Genomic DNA, 16,822 nt, shown 5'->3' on the forward strand with positions numbered 1-16,822 from the left:
TTCCAACAATGGATCCGAGTCAATACCCGAGCCCGAATAATGTCGACGACGATATGCCGATGTTTGGAGGAGGAAGCGGCAGCCGCGGCGCCCGGTGGCCCGGCCACGAAGACTACCGGGTTGAGACGCCTGGATCTGTGGGATCCACTTTCGTCTCCGACTCTGAGTTCGATCCGTTCTTCGGCACCGAGGAGTATCGTGTTGAGGATATGGAGCCTAGTTGTGGGCAACCTCCTGCCCTGTGCGGCCGCCGCCGAAGAAAGGGAAGAAGAAGATGGCGCGGAAAGAAAAGGCGCCATCAGTCCCAGTCCCACTCGCAGACGATGAGCCGAACGAGGAGTACGCAACAGGGCGTACTGACTACGAGTTGGATGAGTACCTGAAGGTGGCTCAGTGTTGGGTCGATGTATCGGAGGATTCGATAGCCTCCAACAACCAGACTTCGGCCAAGATGTGGGATCGCATTGAGGAACGCTACAACGAGGTGAAACCGAAGTGGGCGTTCAAGCGGACCAAGGTTCAGCTGCGCAAGTGTTGGGATCGGATCAAGCTCCACGTCAACAACTTCTGCTATATCTACAACAGGAACAGGGACGGAAGAGCTAGCGGTGAGAGCATGGAGGATGTCCTCAACAAGTCGTTGTCCGAGTACCAACAGCAGTTCGGGCAGTTCAAGTTGTACAATGTTTGGCTGATCTTGAAGGACAAGGGGAAGTTCAACAGAGGGATACCGATTGGATCCTCGGCTCCGAAGCGGACGAAGAACACCGCCGCTGCGGCCCATCTCCTGTGGATCTGAACGCTGAGCCGGAAGGGAGTTCCGGCACGCCTACGTCTACTTTTAGACGTCCCATTGGTACCAAGGCTGCCAAAGCCCAGGCCAAAGGGAAGGCGAAGGCGGGCGCGTCTGGATCAGCGGCCCCCCCGCAGGCTGCGCCTGCTCCATCTGTTCAGCTCATGGACAGGGCGATCGAGGAGTTCGGAGGTTATCGCGAGGTGGTTGAGTATAGGTTTATACTTGACGCCCAGAACAGCCTTCGTGAAGAAACCGATCCGGAAGCCCGACAGAGGACTAAGAATATGATCAAGAATTTGGCGCAGAGGTTGAATTTAGATGGCTAGTTTGGTTTTTTTCTTTTTTTTAGTATTTTAGTTTTAATGTAGTTTTTTTTTTAATCTAAGTATGATGTAGTTCCACTTTTTCTATTAAGTAATGTAGTTTTTTTTTTTTTTTTTTTGTGCATTTGTGGTGTTTGAAATAATATATTTTGATAATTTATAGTAATTAAAAACAAATTAAAAAAAAATAATGATTTAAAATTGAAATGAAAAGTGGATAAGAGATAGGGCATGCACTAGGGCTCCACCATTGCAGAAAGATAGGGCATGCTGACGTGGCAACCACTAGGGCTCTCACTAGGGCTTCCACTAGGGCATCCATTGTGGATGCCCTTACTGTGCATAAAGATTAAGAAATAGGTTAGATAAGTTAAGTAAACGAGAATAAAGGAAAGAGAAAAGAAAATAAGAGATAAAAATAAAATAAAAAATTATAAGGAGAGTAAAATATAAGAATGAAAGAAAAGATATAATTTTTTATTTGTTAAGAAATGACTCAATCATAGTAAATACTAGTACTATCTCCGTCCACTAAATTTAGACTTATTTTTAAATTTAGAAAGTTGTAAATATTTAAATACTAATATACAATCATTAAATTGTGAAGCATACAGTCCATTAATTCAACTTCTCTCTTATATATCAATTGACTCAACTTATTTTAAATAAAAGAATAAAAGAGAGAGAAAAGAAAATAAGAGATAAAAATAAATAAAAAATTATAAGGAGAGTAAAATGTAAGAGAATTATAAAAAAGATATAACGTGTTACTCCTTTGTTCCAAGGAGTTGGGGGCATATCCTTCGGGCACAAGATTTAAGAAATTGATGTGATAAAGATTGAAGTGGAGAAAATAAAGTAAAAGAGAAGATAAAGTAAAAGAGAGTAAAGTATGAGAAAAGATAGACATTTTGCCAAAAAAAAAAGGAAATGACTCAACTACCTTGGAGCGGTGGAGTACTTGTTAAGAAATGACTCAATCAGAGTAGTAAATACTAGTTCTACCTCCATCCACCAAAATTAGACTAATTTCTACATTTGGAAAGTTTTAAACATTTAAATACCAGCGCACTAAATTGTGAAGCCCACAATTCACTAATCAACTTCTCTTTTACTTTTTTCCACTGACTCAACTTATTTTAATACAAGTAATACCTGCAAGTGTACAAGACTAGTGCAACAATTAGTAAGTAAGGGTATCGTATTCCACGAAGACAAGATTGTACATACCAACTTAAGTATTACAGACAAATATTGACTATTAGCTAAGAGAAAGTTTGGTTTTGTAACTATTAACTACTTATAAGCAACAAGAATTTAAAGCAACAAATATGAAATGTATCACAAATAAAAATGTAGTTTTGTGGATCCAACTACGATGGAACGTCGTACAATTAATTCAACAACTTTGATTACTCATTTTATGTCTCTAGAATTACTAGCAAAGTCGTAGTCTAGGTTGAGCCCTCTCTCGAGTGCACTCACCTCATTGACTAACCCTTAATATTGAAGTCTCATTCTAATATGTTTAGATTAACTCCAAGAAACAAAAGACCCAATCCCTCGCTAAGGTATCCCCTCTTTCGAGTGCAGATTATCTAAATGTTGTTCATTCTTTTATCACCCCTAGTTAGGTATCTCCCGATTACTAGATAACAAACTCAATTGATAGCTAAGCAATTGAATTAATTAAGCACAAGAACGAACTAAGAAACCACAAGAGCTAAGCAACCAAAAGATGTTATTGAATTAATCACAAACATCTATTGTAATCTTCACCAAAATTCCACAATAAATTTAGCTACTCATGTTCTTCATGAAAACCAAGTGTAAAGCAAAGGATTCAATCAAATACATATATAAAAGCAAACTAGATACTCATGTGGATGATTCTACAGAATGGAAACTTCAATCTTCTGATGTGTAGTCTTAAATCTTCAAATCTCTCTCTAATAGTATTCTTGGGGTGTGTCAGAATGTGGTGGGCGGATAGTGTATATTGATGCAACCTAGATCCCCTTTTCCTTCTTATTTTCTATTTTTGCGAAATTCACGCCATAACACGTGTTTTTCACCCAACCAGGTGTTATAAGCCATAAACACACCCGACCAGACGAAATGCTTCTGGAATCCGCATGCTTTAAGAGTTAACGCCCGACCGGGTGTTATAAGCCACAAACACACCTGGTCGGGCGAAATGCCTCTTGACTTCCGCTTCATTAACTTTATCACTCCATCGGGTGTGGTATGCAAACAGGGATGGATTCAGAAATTCTGTATAGGTGGGGGCAAAATTCCATACAAACACATTTTAAGGATTTTAGAAGGGGCATTTATAATGGTATTTCAAAAAAAATTTAAAAATAATGATCAAAACAACACTAATGAATTTTTTTGAGGTGGGGCATTTGCCCCTTGTAGGATGCATGTACATCCGTCCATGTATGCAAATAGCATCCGACTGGGTGGGAGCTCCTAGAAATCATATTTTGTCTGTCTTAATCTTCAAATCTCTCTCCAATAGTGTTCTTGGGGTGTGTCGGAATGTGGTAGGCAGATAGTGCAGATTGATGAAACCCATATCCCCTTTTCCTTCTTATTTTCTATTTCTGCGAAATTCGTGTCATGACGCGTTTTTTTCACCCAACCAGGTGTTATAAGCCATAAACACGCCCGGCCAGACGAAATGCTTCTGGAATCCGCATGCTTTAAGAGTTAACGCTCGACCGGGTGTTATAAGCCACAAACACACCCGGGTCGGGCGAAATGCCTCTTGAATTCCGCTTCATTAACTTTATCGCCCCATCGGGTGTGGTATGCAAACAGGGATGGATACAGAAATTCTGTATAGGTGGGGCAAAATTCGATATAAAGACATTTTAAGGATTTTAGAAGGGGCATTTATAATGGTATTTCAAAAAAACTTTAAAAATAATGATCAAAACAACACTAATGAATTTTTATGAAGTGGGGCATTTGCCCCTTGTAGGATGCATGTACATCCGTCCCTGTATGCAAATAGCATCCGACTGGGTGGGAGCTCCTGGAAATCACATTTTGTCTGTCTTAATCTTCAAATATCTCTCCAATAGTGTTCTTGGGGTGTGTCAGTAGGCGGATAGTGCATATTGATGAAACCCAGATCCCCTTTTCCTTCTTATTTTCTATTTCTGCGAAATTCGCGTCATAACGCGTTTTTTTTCACCCAACTAGGTGTTATAAGCCATAAACACGCCCAGCCAGACGAAATGCTTCTGGAATCCGCATGCTTTAAGAGTTAACACTCGACCGGGTGTTATAAGCCACAAACACACCCGGTCGGGCGAAATGCCTCTTGAATTCCGCTTCATTAACTTTATCGCCCTGTCGGGTGTGGTATGCAAATAGCACCCGACCAGGCGGGAGCTCCTGGAAATCACATTTCGTCTGTTTTTGCCTAATTTCTCAATATATCTCAACAAACACATCAAACTCCAAAATAACAAATAATTGGCTGGAGATACTTAAATCAAACAAAAAAACTCAATGATATTCACATAAACAGACTAATTAAACCGATAAAAATATGAGTTCGTCACCAATTGCACATAAAAACTCGTGTCATACACAGCTATGTCTGTTTTTTTAGTACGGGGTAGTATCATATTATTGAGTTGTATTGTTTTCCAGAAAATGACTCAACCAGTACGTTCAAATTATTGAAGTGCTAATATTTTTGGTGACATAATACTCCCCCCGTCCGCAAAATATTGTCCATGTTTGACTCGGCACGAGTTTTAAGAAATGTGAAGAAAAGTGAGTGGAATGTAAGCCCCACATTTATATATTAGTTTTATAAGGGAATGTGAGTGATGAGTTGGTGGAAAGTGTGGTCCATTTACCAAAAATGGAAAGGGGAAAAAAATAAAGTGGACAACATTTCATAGACGGACCCAAATGGAAAAACTGGATAGCATTTCACGGACGGAGGGATTATATATAGTAAATCGCATGTAAATCCAAAAAATAGTAAAATTAGCTTTGTTATTTTGGTATATAAAAACCTTATTGGATTGTGATCAAATGGCTTGAATATTTAAAATTTAGTAAAACCTTATCGATGAAATTGCCATAAATATTTGTTAAATATTAATGGGCTGATTGAAAAGTTCGGGTCGACCCGAAACCTGATAAAGGAGCTGCCTAAATCTGATAGGACGACGTCGGTTTATATAACAAACGCTACTCTTTCCTTCTTTCAAATTTTAATCATCGCCGACCCTAAATATCGATTTCAATCCAACTGCGAAGCGCCGGAGTTTGGCTGTGCTCTTCTAATCGGAGGTGAGATTTCCTCTCCTTTGTAACAATCTTTGAATTTTGTGATTTATCGTGTTTCTGTTTGAAAAATTTCTACCTTTTTATCCCGCGTTCCGTTTGTGAACAATCCTAATCTTAGATCTGTTAGGTTTTGATGTGAGAACATGGTGAGGAGCTTGATTTAAGATTTTGTAGCACGTATTGTTCTATATTCCGTGTGGAATTATTTTTTCCTGCTTCAATTTTTAATTTAGGGTTTCCGGATCTGATTGATTGCAGAAATTGGGAGAGGGTTGATTGTTGTTGTTACTGAAATCGGAGTTCGAAGATGGCGGCGTTGACAGATATTCTGCCGAAGGCGAAATCTGCGGTGAATAGTAACTACGATCACTCTAACGATCCGTGGTTTAAAAGCCGGTATAGTTTATCTGAGGTGGAGGAGGAGAGTGTGGCTGTGAGGGCTAAGCCAGTGCCTCCTTATTTGAAACGGGCCGGGTTTAAGCCGTCGAAGCCCGAGGATTTTGGGGATGGAGGGGCGTTTCCGGAGATTCATTACGCGCAGTATCCGCTTGGGATGGGGAGGAGTAGGAGTAAGCCTGGTTCCAAGACTTTGCCTCTCACTGTGGACGAGCGTGGGAATTTGAGGTATGATACGATTGTGAGGCAGGACGAGAATGCGAAGAAGATAGTGTACTCGCAGCACTCGGATCTTGTTCCGGTCTTTGCCAAGGATGGTGCGAAGGAGGATGACATGGATGTTGACGAGAAGCAGAAGGAGATTGATGAGACAACCCAGCAAACCAAGGCTGCGTTGGAGCAGATTGTTAATGTTAGGCTGAGTGCTGCGCAGCCGAAAAACGTTCCTAAGACGTCCACGGATTCAAAGTTCATTAAGTATAAGCCGTCTCAGCAGTCTGCGGCTTTTAACTCTGGTGCTAAAGAGAGAATCATTCGGATGGTGGAGATGCCAGTAGATCCTTTGGAGCCTCCGAAGTTCAAGCACAAGAGGGTTCCGAAAGCTTCGGGTTCTCCACCGGTCCCGGTCATGCATTCTCCGCCTCGACCTGTGACTGTGAAGGACCAGCAGGACTGGAAAATCCCACCTTGCATATCTAACTGGAAGAACCCTAAAGGTTATACGATCCCTCTCGACAAGCGGCTGGCTGCTGATGGTCGTGGGCTGCAGGAGGTTCAGATCAACGATAACTTTGCTAAGTTATCCGAGGCCCTATACGTTGCAGAACAGAAAGCCAGAGAGGCTGTTGCAGTTCGATCGAAGGTTCAAAAGGAGATGATGATGAAGGAAAAGGAGAAGAAAGAGAATGAGCTACGGGTGTTGGCACAGAAGGCAAGATCTGAGAGAACTGGTGTTGCTTCAGCAGGTGGCATATCAATGCCTTCTGAGAGAACTGCTAATGATGGTGATATGAATGTGGAATACGAAAGGGGTAGGGATGAGAGAATTAGGGATGAGAGAGTTAGAGATGAAAGGGTTAGAGATGGCCCCAAGGAAACAAGAGAAGAGAAAGAGGAAAGATTGGGAAGGGAAAAAATTCGTGCGGAGCGGAAGAGAGAGAGAGAGAGGGAAAGACGACTCGAGGCAAAAGATGCTTCCATGGGGAAGAAGAGCAAGATCACCCGGGACAGAGACCGTGATATCAGTGAGAAAGTGGCTCTTGGGATGGCCAACACCGGAGCAAGAGGGGGTGAAGTTATGTATGATCAGAGGCTGTTCAACCAGGAGAAAGGGATGGATTCTGGTTTTGCCACAGACGACGCTTACAACATCTACGACAAGGGCCTGTTTACTGCTCAGTCTGCTATGACTACTCTGTACAGACCTAGTAAGAATAACGATGATGAGATGTATGGTGGTGCTGATGAGCAGCTCGATAAGATAAAGAAGACTGAGCGATTCAAGGTTGACAGGGCGTTCACTGGTACATCCGAGAGGTCTGGCCCTAGAGACAGGCCTATGGAGTTTGACAAGGAGCAGCCGGAAGAAGATCCCTTCGGTCTGGACCAGTTCTTGACGGAGGTCAAGACTGGTAAGAAAGCCATCGACAAAATTGGGAGCGGAGGTACTATGAAGGCAAGTGCTGGATCCATGCGAGATGGGTCAGATGGATCTTCTAGGTCCCGTATTCAATTCGACAAGGGGGGACGATGAGGAGGTAGATCACCTTTAGCTTATGTCCCAAGCTTCATCTTATTCACCACTTTGTGCTGTTCGAATTCAGAATGATATATGACTGTATTATGCCTGATGGGATGTTGTAACTTGTTTGCACTTGAATATTTTTGTTTTGGTTATGCTTTGATCTATTTGTTGTGAGATTTACTATTAAGATGTCAGAAAATGCAAACCTTTCATGGGATTAGGGAAAGAAATGGGTGTTTATGTAAGGATTGTTGGATTGTAGGTGTAAAACATGTTGAGCAAACAAAATATATATATTGAAGATGTGCTATCACTTTGAGGTGTTGTATTTCTACAAAAATGCATTACAAAATTTTCCAAAAGCCAACAAATGTGAAAAATGCAGTGTCTGCAACCGAGGACGAGATTCTGATCACTTTCCCAGATTGATGAAAAACTAAAACAAACATAAGAATTTTGTAGCACTTTCCTGTGAACATGATGCGAGCTGTTGCTGTCGTTTCTATGTCCTCTTGCACCGTTCGTGTGACCCCATCAACAACTCTCGCATTGCTTCCTCCAATTCATCGGTCGATCATGAATGAACGCTCATTGAATCCGTACAGTTTTAGTTAAATGTCGAACGCATTTTAGCCAAAGTTTGGTCACCATACTCACAATGTTGGGTGCAATATAGATCGCAACCTTTCCACCCGCAAATTGCCTCACCAATCACCACACCACACCACACCCCATCGATCCCACCTCAAACGAGAATGCGTTGTAGTCTAAGTAGACCTGCCCAAGGTTTACCAAACCGGCGGTTAAAACTGAAACCATAACCGCCGGTTACGGTTCCGAACCAAAACCGTGAGAATTTACCCGAACCGAAACCGTCGATTTTTGAACTGTGGTTCGGCTCAGGTTCAAAAATTTTTGAACCGTAATCATGCGGGAACCGCCGATTCCGGACGGTTTCAAACCGGAACCGTGAAAACCCCCCGAAAAACTGTGAAATCAAGCCGGAACTACAAAAAACCGACGGTTCGGAACCTTAATCGAAACCGGCGGTTTTGGAACCAGAACCGTAACCGCGAAACACCCTCACAGTTCGGTTCCAGTTCAACAATTTCCAAAATCGGAACCGGCAGTTTCGAACTGTAACCGCTGGTTCCTGAACCGTGGACACCTCTAAGTCTAAGGGTGATTCATATATAACCTACTGTCATTTACAATAGTCATTTATTTATAATACTCTCTTCGTCCACGGTCTAATATCTCATTTTACTATTAAGATACATTCATAGATAGAAATTCTCATTTATTTATTTTATTCTAAATAAGAGGATAAATAATGAGGATTGCGATAAAATTTATCATCCATTTTTTCTTCTGCACCGGGTCGAATCAAAACGGATTATTCGAATCCATATCGTATACGGCGGGTCAACCCGGCCCAGTAGCGAAAACCAGCGCGAATGAGAATCTGAATTTTCGTAAAGCTCAAGAAATTGAAACCGAGCTACCACAACAAGAAGGAGAAGCAATCGAGTCGAAATTGAGCTGAGATGGACGTGATCAAGTCGCAGCAGATACTCTCGCGCCCGATCGAGAAGGTCGTGGTGCATCCGCTGGTGCTGCTCAGCGTCGTCGACCACTACAATCGCGTGGCGCGTGACACCAGGAAGCGCGTCGTCGGAGTCCTCCTCGGAACTTCCTTCAAGGGCGCCGTCGACGTCACTAGCAGCTACGCAGGTTGTTGTGTTGTTCCAGATCTCATCGTTTCCCGCTTCTTCGATTTCAATTTTTTTTCATTTTTCTCGGATTACTTTTACTCTTCTGGTGTACCTTATTTGCTTAATTTCTGGATTTGATTGGATGCACTGTTGAATTCGTTGTGAGCTGATGAGTTTTGCGAATTCAAGTGTAGCGTTTGATGATTCTTTTCGTGTTTTGTTTATTTACTTGTGGAGTAGTGTGCAAACAATAATAAAAACTTGAAGTATTTTGAGCTAAATATGGATATAGATAGGTCTTAAAAGTATAGAATAACAATAGTTACACCTAAATATTCATAATTATAAGTATAAGTCATGAAAGCTTTGTATTCTAGGAATTTGATTTGCCTCTGAATTGGTTTTAGGATGGAACATGGATCTCTATCATGGTATCAGAGCGGGTCACCGACTATGGGTCAAATTTAACTGATTCAGCAGTATTTCTGGGCCGAAACCGAAAAAATATGACTGACCTAGCAGTATATCTGGGCTTAAAATTTGGGCCAGTGGTCCAACGATCGGAAAAAAATTGGGCCAATCGTCCAAGCCCCTCCAAGGTTCACCTTAAAGGGTTTGAGGGAGGATGTTGGCAATTGAAACTGAAAAATAATATTAGAACTATCCCACATCGGTGTACAAAGAGAACTAAAAATCCAGTATATAAGTCTCATGGGCCCTCCTTCTATCACCAATTGGTTTTAGGATGGAATCCATGAATTTCTATCAGCCTCAACTGTTACAAAGTTAGTGTCATGTTTTTTTCATTACTAAAGTATTAGGCCATGTTTTGAAATTTTAGTTGGAGCATTTAGTTAAAACTTAAAAGCTATAGTTTCTCATGTCTTTTGCTTTGACATTAGCACTTTGAATTGTTATAGAATCAGTTGATAAGTCCTTTCAATATGATAAAGCTGTTTTTATTGTCTCCGAGAAAGATGATTTTGTTCTTGATTACTTCAGCAAGTTCTTTTTGTCCACAATTGTGGGTACTATATAATAAAAAGGTTCAATATCAATTGATGTACTTTCATTATTTCAGATCATTCGTGCTAAGGCTTTTCGTATAATTGTTCTAACATATTGGTCTGATTTGAGCAGTGCCTTTTGAAGAAGATGAAAGGGACCATAGCATCTGGTTTCTTGATCATAACTACCATGAATCAATGTTTTCCATGTCCAGAAGAATAAATGGTTTGTTATTTTTTCATGACCTTTTGTTCCCGGCTGAATATATTTTAAAGTTTTGCATCTAAACAACAAATTTTATCTCATGTCAGCCAAGGAGCATGTTGTTGGCTGGTATAGCACTGGTCCAAAACTAAAGGAAAATGACCTGAGTGTACACGGTCTTTTCAGTGAGTAAGATCTCTTTCTAATACTGTTATCTTTTCTTTCGGGCTAATTCATTACAGATATTACTATTTGCTGGTTAGTTGCTGGTTTTTTGTTTCATGATCTCATTAGAGACGTATCATGTTAAAAATGATTCCTCTCAAGCATGGTACAGAAACTTGTTCAGTGTCACTGTACAAACTCGTTCTAGTCACTATATTCTTTATGTTGGATGCTAGCACTCATTCCTACTTCTTCGGTTGCCTTTACTGGTCTGGTGTAACTTGTAAGGAACTTATTTAGTGTCACTGTAAACACTCAACGTTGAATCACACACTTCATGTTGTTTCAGCTACGTCCCCACTCCAGTCTTGGTCATTATTGACGTCCAACCAAAAGAGCTTGGGATACCCACTAAAGCCTATTACGCTGTTGAAGAGGTTAAAGAGGTATCTAGATACTACTGATGTTTTACTCTATATGTAAATGTCAATTGTCTGTTTTTTCGTTCCTTGAGTTTGAACTTCTTCCTACTCTATGGCACAACATGTTCTAAAAAGGGAATGCAAAGATGATAGTTGTACATAAAAACTGCCTTGATGTAGCTAAAACAATCACTGGAGGAGTTTGCTTATATCTTGAAAACTTGCAGAATGCCACTCAAAAAAGCAAGAAGGTATTTGTGCATGTTCCTTCTGAAATCGCCGCTCATGAAGTTGAGGAAATCGGTATGTTACTGCACCAGAATAGTTCTATGGAATACTACTGTTTAGAGTAATCTATGTAATTTTATGATATGGATCATAGACAAACCCCTTATTATTTCCTCTCATCTTGGTTATGACAGGAGTTGAACACTTGCTAAGGGATGTAAAGGACACTAGTATCAGCACCCTTGCAACTGAGGTTATCTTCTTCTCTCCTTTCTGCCTAGTCATGGAAATCATTTCTTCAGACTCTTATACTCCATGTCTCCATGTATGTTCCTGTGTAATCATCTCAGTATGATAAATTGATCTTAATGACATTTCTCCAGGTGACGGGGAAACTCGCTTCTCTGAAGGGATTAGATGCACGATTGAAAGAGATCCGAAGTTATCTTGACCTGGTTATAGAAGGGAAGCTTCCATTGAATCATGAAATCCTCTGCCATCTCCAGGTATCGTTTTCACATTTTTGCTAATATTGATATATAAACAGCAGTACAGCACTTATAATTGGGATTGTATCGCTTCACAAAAGGGATTGTATCTGTTTTCATGTAGTTCTGGTCTGAATAGATAATTTTGAAATAGCATCTCATTTTGAAATGTAACCTGACTTGTGCAGGATGTGTTCAATTTACTCCCAAATCTAAATGTAACAGAACTTGTCAAAGCATTTGCTGGTAATCAAGTTAGCTGATTGATATTTGTTACATGCTTCATTAATCAGTTGCTCTCAGGAGTTAGGCATATTTCTGATGCAACTATTATCTTCCTCTCTGCAGTCAAAACAAATGATATGATGTTGGTCATATATCTGTCGTCCCTTATCAGAAGTGTGATTGCCCTGCATAATTTGATCAACAACAAGGTGAAATATTTCTTTGCTCTTCTGAGTGACGTTTTGCATAAGACAGAATGACATATTTTAAGTCCAGCTTGCATAAAAATGAACTGAGATGGATATGTTAAGTTGCATTGAAACATCAAAATGATTTAAGTGCACAGCCAAAAGGAGTGCCCTTTGTGGCTGATGTATGAGTATATAAGCCAAACTGCATTCTTGAATAATCAAGAGGCAAGTGACTTTTGACATGTCATACGACATTTTTCCGGTTGAGACATGTTATAGCATATAAATAATGTGTTGAGTTTGCTCCCACGAACTAAAAATTGGACATATTTTGAAACCAGAACGACTTGCTGGCTTGATTTTGCGGTGGACTTAATTTGTGGCTCTGACAGTTTAGAAAAACGGTTGCAGATGCTGAACAAAGAGCATGAAAAAACAGAAGATTCGAAGCCAATTGTTGCAACTGCTTGAAGCTTAAAGCAAATTTCCAGTATAGCACTAATTGTGTGAATGATTGAAGCTAAATTGTGTGAATGATTGAAGCTAAAAGCAAACTTTGGAATGGCAGTGCTCTTACAATCCAGTCGAGTCTTGATTCCTCTCTTCGAGTTCTTCCATAGCAAAGCAAAGCCCGGGACTTGGCTATCTTGACGAGATGGTAATCGTTTAGCCATTTTACCTTTATTTGCTGTAATTGAATAGGATCTTCCACAAGGAATGATATTTCTATAGTCTTTCTGATTATGATTCTATGATGAATACATTGTTGAAATTCAGTTACAATTTTCTGTGATTATGTGATTTTACTCAGTTGCAAAGCTTGGGTTGTACACATTTACGTGAATATTTGGGCCATGCAAAAAATACATAAATAAATATCTATGGTATAATTGTGTGGATCAAGTGGTGTACAGAATTATTGTTGACCATTGAAAAAGTGAAATTGAATAATTGTGAATATGCAAAATTAGATATGGAAGATATTGGTGGGGGAAGGCTTTAATATAAATATTTGCAATTTGACATGAAATTGTTTGAGCAATCAATTAAAGTACTAATTAAATACTAATATGTCTGAGTGATAAAATATAATTTGGATATGATGTGTTCCGAGACACAATAATTGAATTTAATTCCACTTGCTAAATTTAATATTAATATCATTCATATTTATACTATTCATGGATTAATGGGTTTATAAGTAACAAAAATACTTCTAGGCTATTGGAGGAAGAGATTTTAATTTATTGACGTTGGGGATTTATTTATTTGTCGCTATGAGTGTTTCAATGGTATCTAATAAGTTTTTTGCCCCACCTTTTCTCTTTTTATAGATTTTGTAGTATTATTTATTTTATTTTTGAATTGCATTGTATCAAAATTGGATTCTGTCGAGTGAGAGACAAGTTGCATAAAAATAACGTAAGAGACCTATTTATTTTCTCATTACATGTTTTTATTATAGTACCCCAAATTAAATAGGAGTTGGAAGGGGACACAATGTCAAAGATTCATTGGAATCCACAATATTTGAAGAACTAATTGTGTTGATTTTGATATTTCATGCAGATAAGAATCCAACCATAATAAGCCTATATTTTTTCATTAAATTGATGAAGAAGCGATTGCGTCTATTTTGATATTCCATGCATATAATGATCCAACCACACGCATATATTTTTTATCATATTAATTTACGAATAAACAAAAATGTTATAATTATGTGATGATAATGAAAATTATATAACTAAACAGAACACAAATTTTAGTAAGGCATATAATACACTTCTATATAGACGCCAAAACTTAAATATGACAACAATTACACATTGATTTCACTGATTTTTTACGGATTCAATTCTCATATCGGTTGTGAAAATAACTGGAATGAATATATAGGCTAAATGAGCTCTCTCTCCTAATAGACTAGTCTTTTTGGGATGAGTTCTCCTTTTTGATTTGTATCAATTGGTGGTGCTTTCATTGAGAGCTCAAACGGCTCGGAGTGGTGGCTAGGCAACGAATTTGTCATGACCAACAAGTACGTTTGGAGCCGACTAGGAATGATGACCCGTCAAAAAACCAGCCGTGACCAACGAGGACATCGGCCTTTAAAGGGGGGTCGAATGTTATGGACTCAATTCCTACATCTATTGTGAGAACAACTGGTGTGGGAGTATATAAGCTAAATGGTTTCTCTTTCCTAAGAGAATCTTTTGGAATGAGTTCTCCGATTTAATACTTATCAGATTTCGTATATTGCATGGGATAGAAAATTGCATGGCTGTTTGTGATTGAATCCCAATAGCGTGCTCAAGCGCACGCTGCATATGAAGCCCTTGCATTCTTAACAAACGCGACTGCGTATGAGGCTATGAGCACGACAATGCATGCTCAATTCTCTCATGAAAATAGCAACTTTAGATACTATTACTATAAATAACCATTTTTAAACTACTCTAGAAATATCAAACACCGCCACAAAATGCAACCAAAACCATGCTAAAATTAGTAAACACACATTCATCATACCAATGTAGATAGATTGCTTTAATAATTTATTTCTTCCAATTCACGAAAACCATTCTACATTCCCATTCCTCCACATCACCACCTCCATAATTAATCTAAAAATCACCGTTAAAAAGAGAAAATATAACACAATCAATTCCATCTCTAAATGAGTTATCACCCCTGTCAAACATGACTTAACAAACAGTCACATACTGCATGAACTCCGGGTCGGACTCCAGCCCCGCCATAGCCCCGGGCGCCAAAACCACCTCCAAATCCACCGCCCCGCCCCCCTCCCGTCCCGGAAACGCCGATATCTTCCCGTCAAACTTATTATTCTGCCCGCTCCTCACCGCCACCGGCCTCCCCCACCCGAAATCGTTCTCGTACATCGGAAACCTCGGCGAGCTCCCCATCACCACCATCCCCCCGCCCGCGTTCCCCAGCGGAAAGCACCTCGGCTCCCTCTCCCACTCCGCCACGTACTCCCTCACCGCCTCCCCGCCGTACCCCGCCACCGTCGCGTTCAGCCTCTCCGCGCACCACCGCACCCCCCTCCCCTCCACCTCCCCCGCCGCCGCCGCCGTCGCCGCGCTCTGGATCGCGTTCCCGAAGTAGAACGCCTCCAGTTTCGGATCCAGCCGGTGCCGGCAGTTCACCGCCATCCGAAACGTCGTCGTTTTATCCGCCGGCAGCCTCCTCGCCCGCGTGATCGCGCGCCACAGCAGCGCGCACAGCGACTGAAACGACGAGATCTGATTAATCGTCCTCGTCTTCGTCTTCATCATCAGCTTATCGTTGGATTGCTTCCCCATCACCTCCGCCATGTCATTGTTAATTTGATCATTCACGATCGATTTCAGCTTCGAAATCGCCTCGCCGCTGAAGCTGAAAATCCTCTCTCGGATCGGATCGTCACCGAAATCAACGGAAAAACCTCCCTCCGGCAGCCGGAGCACTGCATCAGAGATCAAAACCGATTCCCGCCGAAAATCCGGCGATTTCGAGATCATCGTCTCCGATTTCAGTTTCAAAATCGACTCACCACTGAAGCTGAAAATCCTCTCTCGAATCGGATCGTCGCCGCCGAAATCAACCGCGAAACCTCGCCGGAGCACTGAATCGGAGATCAAAACCGATTCGCGATCAAAATCCGGCGATTTCGAGATCATCTTCTCCGATCCTCTGCAAACCTCCGCCATGTTATTGTTAATTTGATTATTCAGTTTCGAAATCGACTCATCACTGAAGCTGAAAATCCTCTCTCGAATCAGATCGTCGCCGCCGAAATCAACGGAAAAACCTCCGTCGGGAAGCCGGAGCACTGAATCGGAGATCAAAACCGATCGAAAATCCGGCGATTTCGAGATCATCGTCTCCGATCCTCTGCAAACCTCCGCCATGTCATTGTTAATTTGATTATTCACAACCGCGAAACCTGCCTCGGGAAGCCGGAGGACTGAATCGGAGATCAAAACCGAATCGCGATTAAAATCCGGCGATTTCGAGATCATCACATTGCAAACCTCCGCAAATGTGTTAAAAAAATTCCAGAAGGAAGTGCCATCGACAACGGCGTGACTGACGGAGCACGCGATAAAGACTCCATCAGCGAGCTCCGTGACCTGAACAGCGAGGATCGGACGGAAATGCGCGGCGTAGCTGACGGCGCCGTCGAACGCGAACAATCCTCTCACGTGGTCAGGAACGTCGCCGCTGGGGGAATTGAGAAGGTCGGCGGCGCGGAGGTGGGAGGCGTCGGCGTGGATGAGGTCGGCGCCGGCGTCGTTGGAGAGGATGCGGACGTGGCCGGCGGGGTCGGTGGAGAGGCGGCCGGCGAGGGGGGGGAAGAGGGAGAGGGCGCGGGAGAGGGCGCGGCGGAGGAGGGGGAGCGGGGGGAGGGGAGGCGGGGGGAGGAGGACGCCTTTTTGGATGTAGTGGCAGGAGAGCATGGGGAGGTCGGAGACGGAGAGCTTGAGGGGGGTGAGGGTGGAGGTTTGGTCGGGGGTGACGGTGTGTTTGGAGATGATGGGGAAGGTGTGGGAGGGTTTTATCTTCATGGTTTTGATTGGATGTTTTGGAG

The 16,822-nt window shown here is 41.6% G+C and overlaps 2 protein-coding genes and 1 pseudogene across 3 annotated transcripts; 2 read left to right on the forward strand and 1 right to left on the reverse strand.

Moving 5' to 3' along the window:
- The first annotated feature begins 5,305 nt into the window (after positions 1-5,305).
- LOC125200712 (SNW/SKI-interacting protein A pseudogene) lies at positions 5,306-7,731 on the forward strand (annotated as a pseudogene). The gene is made up of 2 exons (XR_016135881.1): positions 5,306-5,442; positions 5,698-7,731. The product of XR_016135881.1 is annotated as an SNW/SKI-interacting protein A pseudogene (transcript).
- Positions 7,732-9,083: 1,352 nt separating this feature from the next.
- LOC125201703 (26S proteasome non-ATPase regulatory subunit 7 homolog A-like) lies at positions 9,084-13,021 on the forward strand. The gene is made up of 10 exons (XM_089064301.1): positions 9,084-9,313; positions 10,435-10,527; positions 10,614-10,695; positions 11,021-11,117; positions 11,321-11,396; positions 11,516-11,574; positions 11,705-11,827; positions 11,998-12,055; positions 12,158-12,243; positions 12,637-13,021. The coding sequence occupies exons 1-10, from the start codon at positions 9,127-9,129 to the stop codon at positions 12,694-12,696; spliced, it is 921 nt and encodes a 306-aa protein (XP_088920427.1). The 5' UTR covers positions 9,084-9,126; the 3' UTR covers positions 12,697-13,021.
- A 1,730-nt stretch (positions 13,022-14,751) lies between these two features.
- On the reverse strand, positions 14,752-16,822 carry LOC125220560 (putative acetyltransferase At3g50280). Its single transcript, XM_089065551.1, has one exon. The coding sequence runs from the start codon at positions 16,797-16,799 to the stop codon at positions 14,934-14,936; it is 1,866 nt and encodes a 621-aa protein (XP_088921677.1). The 5' UTR covers positions 16,800-16,822; the 3' UTR covers positions 14,752-14,933.

The sequence above is a fragment of the Salvia hispanica genome, chromosome 2 (assembly GCF_029641045.1).
Source record: "Salvia hispanica isolate PSC_SH4W2 chromosome 2, Shi_PSC_v1, whole genome shotgun sequence".
NCBI lineage: Eukaryota > Viridiplantae > Streptophyta > Magnoliopsida > Lamiales > Lamiaceae > Salvia > Salvia hispanica.